We start from the raw sequence: 17,880 nt of genomic DNA, 5'->3' as shown, positions 1-17,880 counted from the left end.
ATTTCACTCATTCATATTATGTTTGTCATTTTTTTGTATTATTATTCCTATTTATATTTTTTTATGTTTACATTTTTTCACTTAATAAATTCTGTATTTGTTTTAGGAAGTTTCCAAAGCATTATTTTAAATTTCTTTCTATTTTTAAATTAGTTTTTGGTGTTTTTATTATTTTCTTTTATTCAATAATTATTTTTTATTTACTTTTATTTCAGTTTTAGTTTGTACTTTTAGTATTTTAACTAGTTCCTTTATTTAATTTAATAATGTTAGATGACATTCCTGAAAACAAATATGTGTTTATTTGCAACATTTCCTTCTTTTATACATATTTAATGGGGCTTTTCCCTTATACTTCTGTCCTTTTTATTTTATTTTAAACATTGTAGTTTTCTTCAGCTTTTCATTTAATCAAGTTCCAGCATTATTTTAACGGCTATTGTTTTAGCTGTAGTTGACAATTACACCACGCCTGACCAGGCTGTTAAAGTCATGTCTTATATGTGTGTGTTTTCAGAACTCTATTCGTCATAACCTGTCTCTGAACCGCTACTTCATCAAAGTGCCGCGCTCTCAGGAGGAGCCAGGCAAAGGTTCGTTCTGGAGGATCGACCCGTCATCTGAGGGCAAACTGGTGGAGCAGGCCTTCAGGAAACGCAGGCCGCGGGGCGTCCCCTGCTTCAGGACCCCACTGGGACCCCTGTCATCCCGGTCAGAGACGCACACCATTTACACTTCTTCCAGAAAACAATAATATACAGTTGATGTCATAATTATTCGCGCCATCCCCCCCCCATTGAATTTATTTTTTTTTAAATAATTCCCAAATGTTTAACAGAGCAAGGAAATTGTCACAGTATTTGTTATAATGTTTTTTCTTCTGGATTTGTTTATTTCAGCTGGAATAAAAACAGTTTTTATTTTTTTAAAAGCCATTTTAAGGTCAAAGTTTGTAGGCTCCTTAACCAATATTTGTTTTTGTTTGTCTACAGAACAAACCACTGTTATACTATGACTTGTCTAATTACCCTAACTTGCCTAATTTACCTAGTTACGCCTTTAAATCTCACTTTAAGCTGTATACTAGTATCTTGAAGAATATCAAGTAAAGTGTTTTTACTGTCATCATGGCAAAGATAAAATAAATCAGTTATAAGAAATGAGTTATTAAAACTATTATGTTTAGAAATGTGCTGTAAAAAATCTACTCTCCGTTAAACAAAAATTGGGGGAAAAATATACAGGAGGGCTAATAATTCAGACTACTGTATATACAGCAATGCTTAAACGAAACACAACTCATTTCAGATCACATTTTGGGTTCTGAGCCACAGATCAGAACATTTTCTTTTGTTCGATCTTTTAAGATGAGATTTGATCAAGTGATATTTGTCTGTAGAAAGCTTTTTTTAAGTAAACTTACTTGAAATGTTTACTAAAATAGATGATTTCAGATTTTTGTTTTTTTTCAGTAGTTCACACAAAAATGAAACTACTTTTTTTTTTTTTTTTTTTTGGGCTACAGATTGGGTTGTTTGTTTAACAGATTTTTTAAGACAAGGTTTGATCAAGTGGTTATTGTTTATAAAAGTCTTTTTTGTGTGTTTTATTTTAAGGGTGCTTTCACTCTAGCACTTTTGGTCCACACCCGGTCTCATCTTCTGAACTCAGATGTGCACCTGTGAACTAGATATTCTGAAGAATGTTGAAAAAAACAGCCATTGACATTCATAGTAGGAACAAAAAATACTTTGGAAGTTTTTTTTCTCCAGTATTTTCCAGTTTATTTTTCTTTGTGTTCAACAGTAGACAGAAACTTAAACAGGATTAGAACAAATGGAGGAGTAAATTTCATCTTTGTGTGGACTATTCCTAAAGGTCTTTCCCTCTGTCATCATTAAAGTTAGCAAATAAAATGTACAAAAGTGCTCATCATGTGGATGTTGTTTTTGTTGACAGGAGTGCACCGGCATCGCCCAATCACTCGGGCGTTCTCTCCGCCCACTCCAGCGGCGTTCAGACTCCTGACAGCCTATCACGTGAAGGCTCTCCGGTTCCCATGGAGTCAGAGCCCGTCTCTGTCCCACCCCCTGCTGCTGTTGCTGTTGCCGCCGTCCAACCCAAGCTAGCAGTAATTCAGGAGACCCGCTTTACCCAGAACACCACAGGTAATTATATTATCGGTGTATAGAGAGATCTGCAGAGTGGACGGAAATGCACTCAATAAAGCCAGTGACATCACTGTGAGCGGTAGGGTTCAATAGTATTTGGATGCAGCCTTTATGATGCAAGCTGAGACTGCATCACTCAGCGATGCAATATCAGACACAATGCACTCAAATGGAGCGAGTGACGTCACTGTGATGGTTAGGGGTGGGGTTAGGGAAGCCCATTAAAAAGCATTGGATGCAGCCCAGATTGCACTGCACCAGGTCTGCATCCATATCCCTCTCGTAGGGTTAGGGCAGGGATGGGCAAACTCGGTCCTGGAGGGCCGGTGTCCAGCACAGTTTAACTCCAGCACTAATCAAACACTACTTATGCACTATTCTACACCATTAAAGCACCTAGTATATGTTTGAATCAATGTAGTAAGCATGAGTGTTCACTCAATCTCTGTCTTATTTCTCCTCAGCGTCTCCCATCACCACGCAGCCGGTGCTGATCGCGGTTCAGCGTCCGCTCACTCAGAACATGAAGCCGGTGACGTACGCGGTGGCCGCTCCCGTATCGTCCTCCACGTCTGCGCAGCCGCTCATGCAGACTGTGCACGTGGTGCATCAGATCCCTGCGGTCGCCGTCAGCACCGTCAAAACTGAGCCGCGGGAGAACGGAGACTACGACGAGCTCAAAGGTAACTGCACCTGCTTAACACTTTCAGATACTAAATCATTTCTTTATTTTTATTTCATGCATGAAGAATCTGATTCAAGTTCAGACAAAAAGCAGCAGAAAAAAAATCGGATTTCTGTCCAGTCATTGCTGTACGTCTGTTTGCTTCAGATACTGTGAGTAACGCATGTTGTGTGTCTCTTTAGTGAAAGTAGAGGCGGTTCCTGGCATTGCTCACGGCTCCATAGGAACAGCCAATAGGGTGATCCAGACCAGCGCCGCAGCCACGCCCCTTCAGACCGTTACTATAGTGCAGCAAGCCCCATTGGGCCAGCACCAACTGCCAATCAAAACCATCACCCAGAACGGCACTCATGTCGTGCCCATCGCCACGGCGATACAGAGTCAGGCCAACACAGGTACCGCATCTTTTTTTTACAAGCTTGAGATTTTTATTAGTCTTTTTTTCTGTCTCTCTTCACAGAACTCCTGCATTCATTTGAACTGTGCATGTGCTTTATAGTCATGAGAAAAAACTCAGCCTATTGGTTAATTACGAATGAAGATTGATTCAGTCAAATACCTTCAAGCGATTACAAACACCATGAATAATGTTAATGAACCTAAACATGACTCGCATTTTATGGTAATTTCCACCAAAATGCTAATTGATTTGACAAATGAAAAACATGTTTGTTTAAATGGCAAAGGAGTATTTTCTCTCCTATTTAAAATAAATTAAAATAAAAAATAGTCAGTTTATTAGATTAGATTTATTTTTTCAAGTTTTTCAGGTGACACTTTATTTTATTAAAGCTATTAACTAGTCTATTATTACTTGCCTGTATTTAAGATATTGACTGTTCATTAGTACTTATAAAGCACATATTGTGCATGATCCTACTTTACATCCCTTATCCTATCTACCTAAACGAACTAATTCCGTAATAGCTTTTAATTCGCCATTAAACAGAAGTTAAGATTGTGCTTTTGTCCACTATTGTGATACACGTCCACTTGAAATGGTCCTGCATGATTTTCTTTGTGAATCGATTGGATTGTTAAAAGTCAGTCATTGCTAAAAAAAAATGAAGAACTGATGAATGGATGAATTCAGATCAGAAACAAGACACACCCTGATAGCCTCACCCTATAGCACTGATAGTTCAGCCCTAAAGCACTGAGAGCCCCACCCTAGTCCAGCTCTAAAGCACTGATCGCCCCACCCTAAATGCTTGATGCCCTCACTCTAAAAGACTAATAGTCCCACATTAAAGATCTGATAGCCCCACCTTAAAATGCTGATAATCCAGCCCAAAAAGCCCCACCCTAAAGGACTGATAGGCTTGCCCTAAAGGCCAGATAGTCCCGCCCTAAAGGCCTGATAGCCCCAGCCTAAAGCGTTGATAGTCCAGTCCTGACAGCCCCACCCTAAACGACTGATAGTCACACCCTAAGGACTGTAAGCCTTGCCCTAAAGGCCAGATAGTCTCATCCCCAAAGGCCTGATAGTCCCGCCCCTAGCATCTGATAGTCCCGACTTTAAGGTCTGATAGTCCCGTCCTAAAGGTTTGATAGTCCCGCCTTAAAGGCTTAATAGTTCTGCCCTTATGGACTGATAGTCCTGTCCTAAAGGCGTGATAGTCCCACCTTAAACTTCTGATAGCCCCACACTAAACTCCTGATAGCCCCACACTGAAGGACTAATAGCCTTGCCCTAAAGCCTAGATAGTCCCGCCCTAAAGGCTTGATAGTCCTGCCCCAAGTGTCTAATAGTCCCAACCTAATGAACTGATAGTCCTGTTCTAAAGGTCTGATAGTCCCACCTTAAAGGCCTGATAGTTCTGCCCTTATGGACTGATAGTCCTGTCCTTAAGGCCTGATAGTCCTGCCCCAAGGGTCTGATAGTCCTGTCCTAAAGGACCAATAGCCTCGTCCTAAAGGCGTGATAGTCCCACCTTAAACGTTTGATAGCCCCACTATAAAGGCCTGATATTCCTGCTCTGAAGGTCTGAAAGTCCCACACTAAGGGACTGATAGCCTTGCCCTAAAGGCCTGAAAGCCCCTTCTTAAAGGTATGATATTCTGCACTAAATGACTGATAGCCTTGCCCTTGAGGCCACCTAGTCCAGCCATAAAGGTCTGACAGTCCCATCATTAAAGCCTGATAGGGCCACATTAAAGGACTGATAGCCTTGAACTAAAGGCCAGATAGTCCCATCCTAAAGGTTTGATAGTCCCACACTGAAGCACAGATAGCTCCGCCCTAAAGGCATTCAATCTGACCAGGAAGTAAATAAAGTTGTTTTGAGGGGAAGGGAAGTTATGGTATTTGATTTCTTTTATGAGGGGAAATTATTATTATATAAATGATGTATAAATCTTTCTTTGCATCATTTCAGTACTATCTGCAAATCTTATCTAAAATGTCTCTTTCTGTTCATTCGCAGTGTCGAGTCCGCTTCACCTGTTGGCCGCTCACGCCTCTGCGTCCGCCTCTCTCCCCACAAAGAGACAGAACGGAGAAAAAGCCAGTGATCCACCAGAGAGCAAACGATTGAAGACTGAAGACGAAGAGCAGAAAGTCAGCTCAGACCCCAACGGAAGCGCGGCGGACACAGACTCCGCCAACCACAACTAGTTCAACACCACCCTTCTTCTCTGTTTATCTCCTTTCCTCTTTCCCATTCTCTCATCACGGTTTCTCTTCCATCCAGCTCACGGTGCCAAAACCTGAAGGCTTTCACTCTGGACTACACTCTGAAGCCAAGCAAAAAACCTAATGTCAGCAACAACCAACAAACAAAAAAAGAAAACCAAACGCATAGAAGAGCGTCCGTCATCAGCGTAATCTCTTCTTTTTTGTTTCTTTTTTTTTCAGTTTTATTACTCAAGAAGCCTGACTGAACAAGAACTCGCGCCTCCAAAAATACAAAAGCGACTGCCATCTGGTTTATAACCGGGCATTTTATGAAGACTTTCAACAGATGTTCTCCAATCAGAGGGCTCAGATTGCGTTCCTGGGACATATCTAGCATCTCACAGCCAAAACTGGACCGAATCCCAGAGGTTTAGCGAACATGCGATGCGCGCAGATGTTCATCCCATCTGCAGAGATTCTAGAACCCTCAATTTAGAATGTGAATTCCAGAACTCCAGCGGAACACGGGCTGCGTTCCAACATTCCAAAAGTGTGGCGTTCGAATCGCAGGAGGGCGAAAAAAAGCCGAGAGGATGTCCTGGAATGGAATTACACACCATGAACCACACATACGTTATTTCTGTTGTTGTTGTTTTTTTTTTTGTATAAATAGTGCATACTAGGGCTGTACTTGGAGACCGTCTTCAGCCAAAGGGATCAAAATATTCCGAAAAAATTCCTAAACTTTCGGCAGCTAGCCTGACAGCGTCCCACACAATCCCGTTTGCAGCAGTCGTAGTGGATAATATGCAGTATTTTGTCATTCATATGTGGAGCGTAGGGCGTGTTTTCGTTTCTAGAGACGTTTTAAAAAATAATAACAATAAGGATATATATATATAATAAGCAGCAGCAGCATAGGAGCAGAAGAGGACGTGGGACGTCTGGACTGTGTCTCTTTTCTGTTTTGTGAAACTGTGTAGTTTCTTTTCTAAGATGGAGAAAAAAAAAACAAAGTGTATCAGTGGAGTATTTCCTTCCTTTTCCGTTTTCTTTTTAAATCGGAGCTTTGTCACATTGACATTGTTTTCATCCTCGCACAGATGCCCGAGTGGACTCGTCATTTCCGTGTGTACTTGAGCTGTCATCATTCAGCTTGCATGTGACAGACTAGACAAACAAACGTACCTGAGCCGTCGACTTAAACGTGTAAAAAAAAAAGAAATAAAACAAGAAATGAGAACCTGCTTTGAATCGGACCACAGATCTGCACTTGATTCGACCGTTCTTCTGTTGACTTTCGTTTCGTTTCTTTCGTTTTTTTTCTCTCTGTTTGGTTCCCCTTTTTGTTTTTAGGCTGTATTGGTGTAGGCCGATTCTGTCTGCTTAATGATTTGATTCTGGTCAGGCCGGCGAGTCTGACTGATTATATATGTTTCAAACAAAAGCAAAAAAAAAATTATATGATTGATGTTTGTTCTGCTTCAGTGGGTCAATGCTTTTTTTTATAAATTAATTTAAAACCTTAAGCTTTTCATGTTCTTGTCTTCTTTTTATTTAAGCTTCAGTCCTTTACGTGTGCTCCATATATACAGTTGAAGTCAGAATTATTAGCCCCCCTGTATTATTAGCGCCCCTGTTGATTTTTTTTTCCCCCAATTTCTGTTTAATGGAGGGAAGATTGTTTCAGCACATTTCTAAACGTAATAGTTTTAAAAACTTATTTCTATTAACTGATTTATTTTATCTTTGTCATGATGACAGTAAATAATATTTTACTTGATATTTTTCAAGACACTTCTATACAGCTTAAAGTGACATTAAAAGGCTTAACTAGGTTAATAAGTTTAACTAGGCAGGTTAGGGTAATTAGGCAAGTTATTGTATAACGATGGTTTGTTCTGTAGAATATCTAAAAAAAAAATTAGCTTAAAGGGGCTAATAATTTTGTCCCAAAAATGTTTTTTTTTAAAAATTAATAACTACTTTTATTCTAGCCGAAATAAAACAAATAAGACTTTCTCCAGGAGAAAAAAATTTTATCAGACATACTGTGAAAATGTCCTTGCTCTGTTAAACATCCTTTGGGAAATATTTAAAAAAGAAAATAAAAATCAAAAGGGGGCTAATAACTCTGACTTCAACTGTATATACATACACTACCTGACAAAAGTAGTGTCACCTCTCCAAGTTGTAGGATCAACAAATAATGACTTGACTTCTAGTTGATCATTTGGTATCAGGAGTTGCTTATATGAAAGGCAAAAGCCTCTAGATTACGCTTATGTGACCAAAATATGATCATGCTTTGATTTTATAATTATTTCATTAGGACAGTAAGGTATAACTTTGCTTAGACACGCACTAGGGGATAATCTCTAATCAGAACCCGAGCATCTGCTTCCATCTTTGGATTGGCAGTATTCATGGATGATGTCACAATATTCTTAACCACGCCCCTCTTACTGTTAAACCTGATTAATACTTTCGCCTGGCGCCGCGTTGAGCTTCGCTAACTGCGCGTGCACCCCACGAAACAGACGAGGCTTTTACACTTTCCGCGTTCACCCTTGTGATATTCTTTAAAACGACAGGTGATCTGTCGAAGACAAAAAAAAAACACCGTAAAATCAGACTGATAAACAGAGAAGTAGAAAGTTTCCAGGACTACGTCATATCATTAATATCACTGAAGAATTTTTAACTAATTATTTTAATCAATTATTTTAATGATTATAAGGATTTTTAAAACTGTAAACGGTTATTTTTTAATCAAACTTTGATGCATCGCTTGCTTTTATATCCCGGACAGTTCTACCTTTTAAAGCTCGTTAAAATGTGAATGACTACAGAGCATGGGTTGCCACAAATATATTTTTATTATGGCAAGAATAAAAGCAAAATAAGTACACTTTAGCCCGCTCCACAATTCACACATTCCCGTCTGGCTAGTGTCTGTCCTCTACTTATGCTAAAAAGGCAATAATGGTCCAATATTCCTGACCATTATCACCAGTAAAGCCCAGAAAAACAGGCCTTCAGTGTATTGCAAACTGATACGTTCAAATATTTCTTTCCAGTAATCAAAGAAATCATTTGTTTCTTAATCATAGTTTTGTAAATATTAAATGGTTTTAAATTCAAAAGGTAAAATTCAAAATCTGTAATTGTTTACTACTAAAACCACCCAGGTCTCCACTTTTGTCATGATCTCTTTTTGGCTTTAACAAACTTATCCCCCAGGTTTAACAAAAAACTTTCCTCCTTTCCCACATCTGTTGCAATTTCTAGGCAGTTATTGCTCATCAGGTTGTCCATATGCATGGAAGGATCATAAAGATGTCTGTACAGGCGTACCTGTTTCAGACAAAATCTCTTCAAGGTGATTCATAATTAACTCAAATCGAATGCGGCGCTTGAGTCGAAATGTTGTCAGATATTGTAGAATAAAACTAAAATTAACATTTCACTCAAACATATGCCTGACAGCATGTTCTAACTACACACGACTCCAAGATTCCAGCAACAAGCAAATTTGGCTGTCTGCAGCAGACAATAAAATACTGCAAATATTATTTCAGCGTACAATAATAGTTTTCTTTGAGAATATGGTCATATGTAGCTTAATTCATGTGATTTGAAGCTCACCTTTTGGCATCATTTGATGCGAAAAAATATGCAGGACAACATTATGTATCCCTCAAAAAAAAAACAAAGATCATAGCCTAAAAATGAACCATTAGGGACATCCTCTGTTATATTTGGATTATTTAAAAATATCTTTCTGGCCCTGCAATGTTTTTTGAACTTGATTTTATAGTTAAATAAATGACAATCAAAATATCTGTGTGATAATTTGGTCATCTAAAAAATAAGTACGATCGATGACTAGCGTTAAAGGGCACCTATAGTGAAAAAATCTACTTTTCAAGCTATTTGGACAAACATATGTGTATATATAGTGTATAGACCATCATATTGGGGTGATACAAACACAGTCCTTTTTTTTTTTCAATTTAACAACTTAAAAACGGTAGACCAATTGGAGCGGTTTTCAGACTGACCGCAACTTTACGTAGAAGTGCGATTCCCCCGCCCACCAAATTGATTGACAGCTGCACGCATTAACATGTTCTGGTAGTCACGTTTATATGTCAACAAGACCAGACAGACTTACGCAAAGCAACCGGGAATAAAAGGTATGTTCTGTTCGCTAGGATCAGCAATCATCATCAAATGTGATTGAGAGTAAGTTTCACATGTTTAAAGTGTTTTAAAACAGAGTATGTGTGTAATTAATTACAGCGTTTTACTTCAGCTTTACTTCATCAGCACAGCCGCCTGTCAGAACAATTAGAAGGGAAGACCCTTCAATCCCGGTTTGTGGACGTTAAATCAGGTTTATTTCGCTCTGTCTGTCTGCCTGCCTGCCTGTGTGTGTGTGTGTGTTTGTGTCAGCTGCGGTGTGCGTGTGTGTGTGTGTGTGTGTGTGTGTGTGTGCGCGTGTGTGGGCGGGCGCGCGTGAACTTTGTAACGATATTGTGTGTGACTCAGCAATGCAACTTCACAATACTGATTAGTAAAGATAAGTTCTTACTATAGTATTTCTCACAAACACTACGTGAGACCTTACTTAAAGTCTGTTGTCTGACGCAGCCGAGGGAGGAGATTACAGCACGCGGGAAGGCACATAGAAACAGTAGGTGGGAAAGACTCGTCTTAAAGACGCAGTACGACAAAGCCACCCCCTGCTGGAAATCAGTATAAAACAGCATCTTGTAAAAGGTATAATGAAAAATCTGATGGGTATTTTGAGCTGAAACTTTACATACACATTCTAGAGACGCAAAAGACTTATATTAAATCTGAAAAAGGGGTAACCTAGTTGCCCTTTAAGTGAAAGTTCCGTGCTTGTTGGGACATTAATCCATTTTGAGACTTTCATTTTGTGGATCTAGAATTTTTTATGGAAATTTTAAATCTAAAATTGAGTAAAATAACTTCAAAACTGGGCTGCAGTATGGCACAGTCAATGCGCACCAGGTCACTGGTTCAAGTTTCGGCCGGGTCAGTTGGCATTTCTGTGTGAAGTTTGCATGTTCTCCCCGGGTTTCCCCTGAATTGGGTTAGCTAAATTGTCCGTAGTGCATGTGTGTGAATGAGTCTGTATGGGGGTTTCCCAGTGATGGGTTGCAGCTTGAAGGGTATCCGCTGTGTAAAACATATTCTGGATAAGTTGGCGGTTCATTCAAACTGTTATGGTGGTGAATTATTGCTACGGGTTTATTTATTTACCTTTTTAAAGGAATAGTTACCTGAAAACAAACATTTACTCACGTTGTGGTTCAAAACGTTTAAATTTTTCTTCTGTTGAACACAAAACAAGATACTTTGAAGAATGTTGGGATTAAAGCAGCCATTGACATCCATAGCAGGAATCTAAAATACTATAGAAGTCAACAGCAGTTGTTTTTCTTTAGTATATCTTCATTTGTGCTCAACAGAAAAAGAAATAAGCGCAGAACAAGTTAAAAGTGGCATCTTTTTAAATGCAGAATCTGTTCTATTTTGTTCCCGCTGCAGCTTTTAAGAGAAAGAACGCATTCTAAATGTTCAAAAGTAAAATTTGGGCGTGAATAACTGCTATGTTAGTTTATTGATACACTTTTTTTTTTTTAAGTTCACATGAAAAACGAACATTTACTCACACTCAGGTGGTTGAATGAATTTCTTCTGTTAAACACAAAACAAGATATTCTGAAGAGAGTTGGTATTAAAGCAGCCATTGACATCCATCGCAGGAATCTAAAATACTGTATAAGTCAGCAGCAGTTTTTATTTCACTATATCTTCATTTGTCGAGAGAAAGAAACAAGTGGAGAATAAGTTAAAGGTGGTGTAATTTTACCCATACTATTCCTTTAAATGCAGAATCTGTTATATTTTGATGGCTTTTAAGAGAAAGAACATGTTCTAAAAATAAAATTTGGGGGTGAATTATTGCTATATTAGTTTATTGATTCACCATTTTTAATATGGAACCGTTCACCTCAACACGAACATTTACTCGCACTCAAGTGGTTTAAAACATTTATGAATTCTGTTGAACACAAAACAAGATATTCTGAAGAATGTTGGGATTAAAGCCATTGACATCCATTGCAGGAATCTAAAATAGTAACAGTTAACAGCAGGTTTTCTCAGGACAATCGTAGTTTGTGTTCAACAGAAAACAACAAGCAGAGAATAAGTTAAAGGTGGTGTAATTGTAGGTGCACTGACTTTTTAAATGCTGAATCTGTTCTATTTTGTTCCCGCGGCGGCTTTTAAGAAAAAAGAACGCATTCTAAATGTTCTAAAAATAATTCTAGATCTCAGTTGTAAATTCAACACACGGTCATTTCTCCGATGAGCACTGTGCGGCGCTGGTGTGCAAGTTTTCAGACGGCTTCACATGCCACATTTATGATGAGGTGATTATCTGAACACCTCATGTACGGTTAACGTCTAGCTTTTTTTTTTAATGTACACTCAATATAGCTGAGACTTTAACCTCTCATCATAAGAAGCGTCTCTGGAGGCTTCAGAACTCTTTAATACACTGTTATTAAAGAAGATTTGATTGACCTCTGCGCTCCTCCTGAGGGACTCGTCCTCTCATTCTTGAGTTTTGACCTCGTTAAAGATGAATTTTGACATACAAAATGGCGGCTAAACGTCGAGTTTGGTTTCACGGTCGAGAAGTTCTCATATGAAGTGACATTAAATTGTTGTTCCACTGAAGACATGGACTGTTTTGACAATGTTTTTAGGTCCTTTTCTGAGCTTTAAACGTCTCTGGACATTTGCTGTCTATATTGAGGACAGAGTTGCCAGGCTTTCGTAACAAAGCTAGCTCAATTTCCAATCAAACTACACTTTAAAAAAATTGTTAATGGTTTCCGTATTTCGTGATTCACAAGTGTTTTCTGTTTATTTACTGTTGTGAATTGCATTAAGGGATGTTGATCTCTGCCATGTCCTGTTTTGATGTTAAAAATTCATTTTAACAAAGTGACTTTTATTGGCATTTTAGTTGTTTTAAATAATATCTAGAGAAATAAGTCTGTAAAATAACAGAAAATGTTCTAGCAGGTTATTACAAGGTGTGTAGTGTAATGTAAAACACCAACCCAGACAATAGATTGCTGCAAACTTCTAAAAAATGTTTATAAAAGTCACTTTTTTCAAACTTTTCAAGTTTGAAATTTGTTCAAGCTCTTATAAAGCAATTTAAAAAGCATAAATAAAAGTGGAAAACATGAATCACAAAGTACGGAAAAACAATGGCTATTTTTTTTACAGTGTAGCCCAAAACAAGCCCAATCCCTAAACTCAAAACATGCCATTCTCATACATAAAAGCTGGCATTTTTACACCACTTAATGCATAGTTTTGTTCTTTTCAAATTAAATTTAGCTATAATTTAAATTTTTAAAATAAATTTCATTATCATATCTTACCTTTAGATTGAGAGCAGATGAATTAAATCCTTCATTTGATTGTGGTGATGCTTTTTATTAGAATACCTATACTCACTGGCCACTTTATTCGGTACACCTTACTAGTACCGGGTTGGACCCTCTTTTGCCATCAGAACTGCCTTAATTCTTCGTGGCATAGATTCAACAAGGTACTGTAAATATTCCTCAGAGATTTTGCTTTTTATATTGACATGATAGCATCAGACAGTTGCTGCAGATTTGTAGACTACACATCCATGATGCGAATCTCCCGTTCCATCACATCCCAAAGGTGCTCTACTGGATTGAGATCTGGAGATTGTGGAGGCAATTTGAGTACAGTGAACTCCAGGCAACATTTTTCTAATCTTCTATCGTCCAATTTTGGTGAGTGTTGCTTGTGGCGTTCACTACAGCCCATAATTATTACTTTCAATTTATCTTGTTTGTCTTTTTTTCCCCTTTTCAGTTTTCTATTGGTTGATTTGGTGGCATCAGGCCTTTAAATTGGACGGAAGCAGACTTCTCGCGATCCCTCATTCCTCCACACCACCACAGTTTCTGACGGCTTTATTGTTGTGTTCTCCTTTATATTTTCCTTTTAATATAAATTTGGATTGGAGAGTTCCAACCTGCTTTAGATTTGTTTGGTTGTTATTTTATTATGTTATTGGGCTCCCCATGTCTTGTTATTTTAGATAGTTTTGCTGGTTATGTTAATAAATTATTAAGTTGGAGCACTTTGGTTGTTGTTTATTTATGTTACGTTGTCTTGAGATCACGAGTTGTATTTAAATTAGGGACTGTAACAGTGAGCTTGTGCGAATTGTAGCCTCAGTTTCCTGTTCTTAGCTGACAGGAGTGGCACCCGGTGTGGTCTTCTGCTACTGTAGCCCATCTGCCTCAAGGTTGGACGTGTTGTTTGTTCAGAGATGCTCTTCTGCAGACCTCGCTTGTAACGAGTGGTTATTTGAGTTAATGCTGCCTTTCTATCAGGTGGACCCTGCCTGGCCATTCTCCTCTGGCCTCTGGCATCAACAAGGCATTTGCGCCCACAGAACTGCCGCTCACTAGATATCTTCTCTTTTTCAGACTATTCTCTGTAAACCCTAGAGATGGTTGTGCGTGAAAATCCCTGTAGTTTCTAGTTCCCTGTAGTTTCTTCAGCAGTTTCTGAAATACTCAGACCAGCCCGTCTGGCACCAACAACCATGCCACCTTCAAAGTCACATAAATCACCTTTCTTCCCCATTCTGATCTGCTCAGATTGAACTACAACAGATCGTCTTGATCATGTCTACATGCCTTAATGCATTGAGTTGCTGCCATGTGATTGGCTGATTACAAATTTGCGTTAACGAGCATTTGGACAGGTGTACCTAATAAAGTGGCCGGTAGGTGTATGAATTGTGTTCTGAATTAGATTTCTATTTAATATTGTTGGTTTTTTGCTATTACAAATTGTATTTGTGCATTTATGAGCTGTTTCATATTTATGAATTGTGCTGTGCATGTGCTATTAATTTTATTTTGTAAATGTATTTTTGAGACTGATCTGACTTCATATATATTCAGTTCACCTTTATTTGTATAGCGCTTTCACAATGTAGATTGTGTCAAAGCAGCTTCACATAGAAGATTCTAGTGAATTGAAACCGTGTCAGTTTATATATAACGCCACAATTTCAGCTAAATATAATATATGCAACATGTCAAATAAAAAAAAAAATGCTGCATACTAAAAAAAGATCCGCAGAAAAATCACACACTTGGCAACACTGATGGAGGATAAGGGAGCTCTCTGATTTCATCTAAAAACATCATTATTTGTGTTCGAAGATGAACTAAGATCTTAACAGATACGACACAAGGGTGAGTACTTAATAACCCAGTTTTCATTTGTGCATGAACTAACCCTTTACTTTTGATCTGTTTTTTTTTTTTTAGGAACAAGCCTCGTCAGTCAGACACAGTGAAAAAAAATGAGTTTACTCATTTGTTTCAAGGTAAATGGTTGCAAACAGTTTACATGAACTGAATTCAAAAGTTGACCATTACTAAGTTTAATTTGTTTGTTTGAATTTGTTTGTAAGTGGGTAAATTCAGCCCATATCAATAGTTTGCAACCACTCACCTTAAATATAATAAGTCCTATGAATCATTTTTTTTTCAGTGCAGCAGGAAAAAGGCAGCGGTGGATCAGAGCTGCAGATATCGGATGTAAAGCGAGACAGACGGGAGGCTGGTGGGAGGTAAATGAAAGCTCTAATGAACACGTCTCGCTGGCACACGGACGTGGGCGATGTCGCCATGGCAACCAGGAGCCGAGTGATGCTGATGAGAGGAAACGAGACGCTGGCATCGCTCTCCATCACACCTATTCAAGCCGGCTTCCTCTGAATAAAAGCAGGACCTTGAGTTTCACTGAGCCTCGCAGGTCATACAGTCACAGCTGCGGCAGAATTCATCAATCATTCATTTTCCTTTAGCATAGTTCCTTGTTCATCAGGGGTCACCACAGCGGAATGAACCGCCAACTCATCCAGCATATGTTTTACTCAGCGGATACACTTCCAGCTGTAACCCAGTCCTGGAAAACATTCACACACTATGGCTATTTTAGCTTAATTCACCTATAACGCATGTGTTTGGACTGTGGGGAAAACCAGAGCACCCAGAGGAAACCCACACTGCAGGGAACATGCAAACTCCACACAGAAATGCCAACTGGCCCAGCCAGAAATCAAACCAGTGGCCTTCTTGATGTGAAGCGAAATGCTAACCTTTGAGCCACCATGTGTGGCAGAATTAAACATCCAAAAAAATGATGTAGCCAGAGGTACATATGACTGCATTTCATCTTTAAAACCAACACTTAAGGACACCGTGTGGACTGCTTTCTCGCTGTTACCAGTTTGCCCAGTAGCTTGCCATGTACAAAGGTAGACTTAAATGCAAGGAGGAGTTGACCGTGACGTCAGGGTTCAAGTCCGGCGAAGAACAGTTCCAGAAAGCAGGTAAGAAAAACAAGCCAAAAAAATAAGATAAACAAGTAAATAACAAGGTGAGAATGTGGTAAAATCGGAAAATGTAGTATAAATTAGGCGAGAGCTTTTCTTTTCTGGATTGCCTTTTTTTTCTGGAAAACACTATTGGTTGGTTTTAGGGATGTGGTTGGGTGGGTCAATTGGTCCTAAAAAAAAAAAAAGCTATCAGTTTGGTTAAGGGAAGAGCGTTATTGGGTCGACCTGTGCTTTTGAAAACATTATCGGTTGGGTTTAGGGAAGTGGGTGGGCGGGTGAATTGGTCCTTTTAAAAGCACTATTGGTTGGGTTAAGGGAAGGAGGAGGGTGGGTCAGTCAACAGCGGTCTCTGGTAGATTTACGTGACAACATCAGGCACGAATGGCACTTGTTAGAGAAATTTGAGATCTCAAACTAGCGGCCTCTGGTGGATTCAAGAAAACAAAAGCAGATATCAGTTTAGATTTGGAAACCGATATATAGGCCGATGATTACAATTTAATTAAAAGTATCTGCATTATTGTAAACACATTCAGAGGACAACTGTTTATTTATTTTATTTTAAAGCCTTAATTACAGAAAAGAAGAACTTTTAGTTAGCTATTCAATTCTAGAGCCAATTTTATAAAGTTTTATATAATGTATATAAATAAAAACTGCCTGTTAATAAATATATTGCATTTGCTGCTGAATTTAGTTCAATCTTGAAACCTTCTACATTTGCAAAATGTGTAGGTATGCCACAAAGTACACTGTTGAAAAATGAACCTGACTCTGAAATATGATTGGTTGTATGAAATTAGAATAATAATTAAATAGGTGAATGTTAAAGGTAAATATAGGAGATCAAAATTACAGATCATTTCATAAACTTTTAATTTTAAAGACATTTTTGTTGCGGCTATACCATGGTAATACAACAGTTTTTTTTTCTTTTAATAAAACAACTTTATTTTTTACTTCATCTTTCTGTAATCTGCTCAGTAAGGCATGAAAATATTTACAATAACATACATTTTTTTGTAATTATGGTCAAAAACTAGGCATGCACCGATAACCGATATCTCAGTAGATTTGGAGATCGATATACAAGTCAATAAATATAAATGCTTCAAATTATTCTGCATGATTGCAATAAACAAAGGCAAACACATTCAGTGAACATATGCATTTAATTTAAAACGTGAACTTAAAAAAAAGTTTGAACTTATTTCTGAAATGTATTAACTATTCAATTCTGTCCAACTTTCTTTTATATAAATACAATATACTGCCTGACAAAAAAAGCATAAATAAAGTGACAATTAACCAAAATCTTTTTAAAATGCAATATCATCCTAATTTAAATATCAGATTGATAACGATAATATTAAAAATAGCATTTATCAGCCGATATCAATATGACTGAACCGATATATCGGTTCATCCCTATTTGAAAACCATAGTGTATAATTATACACTCTACAAATGAACCTGACCTGACTTGATTTTTGCTTCTGAAATCCCACTGCTGTGTTCTGTGGCCAAATATAGCATATTTGCTGCTAGCCGGTTCTGAACCTGCAGATGATCCGCTGGTCTTTAAGAGCTATTCTTTGGCGTGTTTAATCCTGATCCTCTGCTCACCCACAGTCCTGTTTCTGACCCCTGACACGCAGAGGTCAATGAAGGATCAGCCCAATCTCATTAGCTCACCGCTCTTATGCTAACAAGCTCTTATAGGCTACTCGGGCAAACCACTTCATCATTCTAGGTCACTAAATTTAGTCACGGATATTTACATTGACATTAACACAATGTCATGTTTTTGTTTCGGTTAGATTCTGATGCACTCTTTTCATTAATATGTTTATTAAATGAAATCATTAAATAAACATTGTAT

General features: G+C 38.2%; 2 protein-coding genes across 2 annotated transcripts in view; one reads left to right on the top strand and one right to left on the bottom strand.

Moving 5' to 3' along the window:
- foxk2b (forkhead box K2b) overlaps positions 1-7,002 on the top strand; it is a 51,158-nt gene extending 44,156 nt beyond the window's left edge. Inside the window, exons 5-9 of the mRNA XM_001922821.9 lie at positions 518-711; positions 1,960-2,168; positions 2,636-2,854; positions 3,039-3,251; positions 5,283-7,002. Of these exons, the coding sequence (XP_001922856.1) occupies positions 518-711; positions 1,960-2,168; positions 2,636-2,854; positions 3,039-3,251; positions 5,283-5,473 (1,026 nt within the window). The 3' untranslated portion in view covers positions 5,474-7,002. The remainder of the gene's footprint in view (positions 1-517; positions 712-1,959; positions 2,169-2,635; positions 2,855-3,038; positions 3,252-5,282) is intronic.
- The window catches only part of LOC141381132 (uncharacterized), a 186,495-nt gene extending 170,503 nt beyond the window's left edge, over positions 1-15,992 (bottom strand). Inside the window, exon 1 of the mRNA XM_073944115.1 lies at positions 15,887-15,992. The gene's annotated coding sequence lies outside the window, so the exon portion shown is untranslated. The remainder of the gene's footprint in view (positions 1-15,886) is intronic.
- Positions 15,993-17,880: the final 1,888 nt, after the last annotated feature.

The sequence above is a fragment of the Danio rerio genome, chromosome 3 (assembly GCF_049306965.1).
Source record: "Danio rerio strain Tuebingen ecotype United States chromosome 3, GRCz12tu, whole genome shotgun sequence".
NCBI lineage: Eukaryota > Metazoa > Chordata > Actinopteri > Cypriniformes > Danionidae > Danio > Danio rerio.
This window is presented reverse-complemented; position numbering and strand designations above follow the sequence as displayed.